Here is a 3,382-nt window from a genome sequence, read left to right as displayed (position 1 = left end):
TTAAGAGAACGAGACTTGATATGTTAGCTACTTAGTTTGAGTGTCTGAAGATGGCTCCAGATGAAACAATAGTGAAGTTTAGCTCAAAGCTCAGTGCCATAGCGAATGAAGCTGAAGTTCTTGGAAAGATCTACAAGGATCAAAAACTGGTGAAAAAACTGTTGAGATGTCTTCCAGCCAAATTTGCTGCTCACAAGGCTGTAATGAGGGTAGCTGGGAACACTGAGTCAATGACTTTTCCTGAATTGGTCGAGTTACTAAAATCTGAAGAAATGGAAGGTGATGAAGACAAAGTCAAACCATCTAAAAGCGTTGCGTTTCAGGCCGATGAAAAACCTGATCAGTTTCAAGAAATCAAAGATAACATGTCCTTGTTGGCCATAAATTTTGGTAAAGCTTTAAAAAGGGTTGAGAGAAACAACAACAGAGACACACGACGTTGGAGTAATACAAAAGGAGACAAACCAGGTGGTAGATCATCAAAACCAGATGCTGACTACTCTGGTAAGAGAAAGGAGATTCAGTGCTATGAATGTGGAGGGTATGGTCATATCAAACCTGAATGTCCCGTAACCAAACGGAATGAATTAAAGTGTCTTGAGTGCAAAGGCATGGGACACACAAAGTTTGAATGTCCTAACAAAACCAAGTCAAAAGAGAAATCCGTATTGAGCTTCAGTGACTCTGAGTCTGATGAGGAAGGGGAAGATCTGCTCAACTTTGTTGCTTTTACAGTTAGTGGAGATAATGTTCAGATAGGTGCTGAGTCTGATTCAGAGAGTGACGAAGAAATCAATCCTAAAGAGGAATACAGAATTCTGTATGACAGTTGGGTACAACTAAGCAAGGATAAGCTTAAGCTTATTCAAGAAAAGCTTACATTGGAATCTAAACTTGAAACAACCTATGAAGATGCAACGGAAAAGGTTAACCATACTCCACTCAAGGCTAATGATCAAACAACTGAAGAACTTCTTCAGAAACTGAGCAACCTTCAAGAAGAGTATTACAAAGAAAAGGGAAGAGCCATAGTACTTGAAAAGGAGTTGAATGAGAAACACAAGCAGATCAGGATGCTGAACAGTGGGATTAAGGATCTAGACAAGATTTTGTCCATGGGAAGAATAGATGCCACACACAGAGGTCTAGGGTATCAAAGAAATACTGGAACCTCAAGTGATATGATAGTTCAACCTGTGAACTTCGTGAGTGCCAATCACTTAGAAAAGGAAGCAGGTATATCTACTAACTTGAAGAAAAAATTTTCAGTGATAAAGAAATCAGAGGAAAGGCAGAACCATCCGTTGAAGGACCATCACAGGAGGGTCATAAGGAGAAGAACCTATGGGTGTGATCACTGTGGTGGCAATCATCAAAGAAAACACTGTTACAGTTTCAGAAAGAAGATCAATCTGTTGTGGAATCTCAATAAGTGTTACTTGGAGCCAGGGAAGTTCTGCTCCGTGTGGATCTCAAAGAAAGATTTGTATAGTGATCTGCTTACAGAAAGATCAGACTTCAACCTAATGAAGATGTATGAAGAAGATGATGAGATCTACATAAGTTGCAATCTAAAGGCTTTCAATGTTGTTTCTAGAGAAGACACAACCGAGAATATCAACTTAAGATGTAATCTAAGCTTGATACAACTTGGAGAGGATGACGAAGAAGCCAATGTAGCCCACACATCTACAGGCTCATCTGAAGGCGACTCGTGGTACTTTGATAGTGGATGCTCAAGACATATGACAGGAGATCAATCAGCATTAGACGAATTTGCACCTATTCTAGGTGGAAAAGTCACTTTTGGTGATGGAGGAAAAGGTCAAATCAAAGGAAAAGGGGTGATTGACAGATCCGACCAACCTCAACTAGCAAATGTGTATTTTGTTGATGGACTTCGTGCAAATCTAATCAGCATAAGCCAGTTATGTGATGATGGACTTAAAGTCACATTCACAAAAACGGAATGCGGTGCATATGATGAAAACGGAAACAAAGTTCTAGCTGGAGTTCGTTCAGGAAACAAATGTTATATGTGGAAAGAGTCAGAGATGTGTCTATCCGCTACAGTCTCTAAACTTGATCTATGACATCGACGGCTTGGTCACATCAGCACTCAGAGTTTAGTCAAGATAGTAAAGGCTAACGTTGTCAGAGGTATACCAAAGCTTGATGGAAAATCTGATGTAGTCTGCGATGCCTGCAGTAAAGGAAAACAAATCAAGGTACAACACAAGAAAATCGCTGATACTAGTTCAAAACGAATTCTGGAGTTGATACACATGGATCTTATGGGGCCAGTACAAACCGAGAGCTTGAATGGAAAAAGGTACACCTTTGTACTTGCTGATGATTTTTCTAGATTCACTTGGGTCAGATTTTTAAGAGAAAAATCAGAAGCTGTTGAGAGCTTCAAGATACTGGCTCTGCAACTTCAGACTGAAAAGGGACCTATAGTTCAAATCAGAAGTGACCACGGTGGTGAGTTCCAGAATGAAGAATTTGAGCAATTCTGCAACTCTCAAGGGATACGACATCAATACTCTGCACCAAGGACACCACAACAAAATGGGATTGTTGAAAGGAAGAACAGAACTCTTCAAGAAATGGCAATAGCCATGATTCACGGCAACAATGTGTCACCAAGGTTTTGGGCTGAAGCAATAAACACTGCTTGTTACATCATCAATCGTGTCTATGTGAAACCAAAAACCAACACCACTCCTTACGAAATTTGGAAAGGGAAAACTCCGAATCTGTGCTACTTCCACACGTTTGGGTGTATTTGTTACATTTTGAATGATAAAGATCACCTGGGTAAGTTTGACTCAAGGAGTGATGAAGGTATTTTTTTGGGATATGCTAAAAATAGTATGGCTTACAAGGTATACAACAAACGTCTCAAGAGAGTTGAAGAATCTGTTAATGTTGTATTTGATGATAGATCACCTACTAAAGAATTCCCTGTAGCTCAGGATGATGAAGATCTGCCAACTCTTTATCTAGAGAAAGTTGAAAAGGATCAGGAAGAATAAACAAGGGCTACTCAAGGACCAGCTGTGGACTCAAGGTTAACATCTTTGCAAGTTCCTAAGAATCACTCAGAATCGGATGTGATTGGCAACCTCGAAGGTCAAAGACAAACAAGAGGAGTTCAGATTAACTTTCGAGAAATGTTACAACATTCTTGTTTTGTCTCAACACTGGAACCATCTGACATCTTTGCAGCCTTAGAAGATGAGTTTTGGTTTGCTGCGTGTCATGAAGAGATTAATCAGTTTGTTAGGCATGATGTGTGTGATCTTGTTCCAAGACCTCCACAAGTAAATGTTGTTGGTACTAAGTGGATCTTCAAGAACAAGATTGATGAGGATGGAAA

The 3,382-nt window shown here is 39.8% G+C and overlaps 1 protein-coding gene across 1 annotated transcript in view; it reads left to right on the top strand.

Annotated features, from left to right (window-relative positions):
- Positions 3,177-3,382, top strand: part of LOC109126901 (uncharacterized mitochondrial protein AtMg00810-like) — a 2,273-nt gene continuing 2,067 nt past the window's right edge. Inside the window, exon 1 of the mRNA XM_019230805.1 lies at positions 3,177-3,326. Within this exon, the coding sequence (XP_019086350.1) occupies positions 3,177-3,326 (150 nt within the window). The remainder of the gene's footprint in view (positions 3,327-3,382) is intronic.

The sequence above is a fragment of the Camelina sativa genome, chromosome 10 (assembly GCF_000633955.1).
Source record: "Camelina sativa cultivar DH55 chromosome 10, Cs, whole genome shotgun sequence".
NCBI lineage: Eukaryota > Viridiplantae > Streptophyta > Magnoliopsida > Brassicales > Brassicaceae > Camelina > Camelina sativa.
The sequence above is the reverse complement of the archived record's forward strand: the minus strand, read 5'-3'. Positions and strand labels throughout refer to the sequence as shown.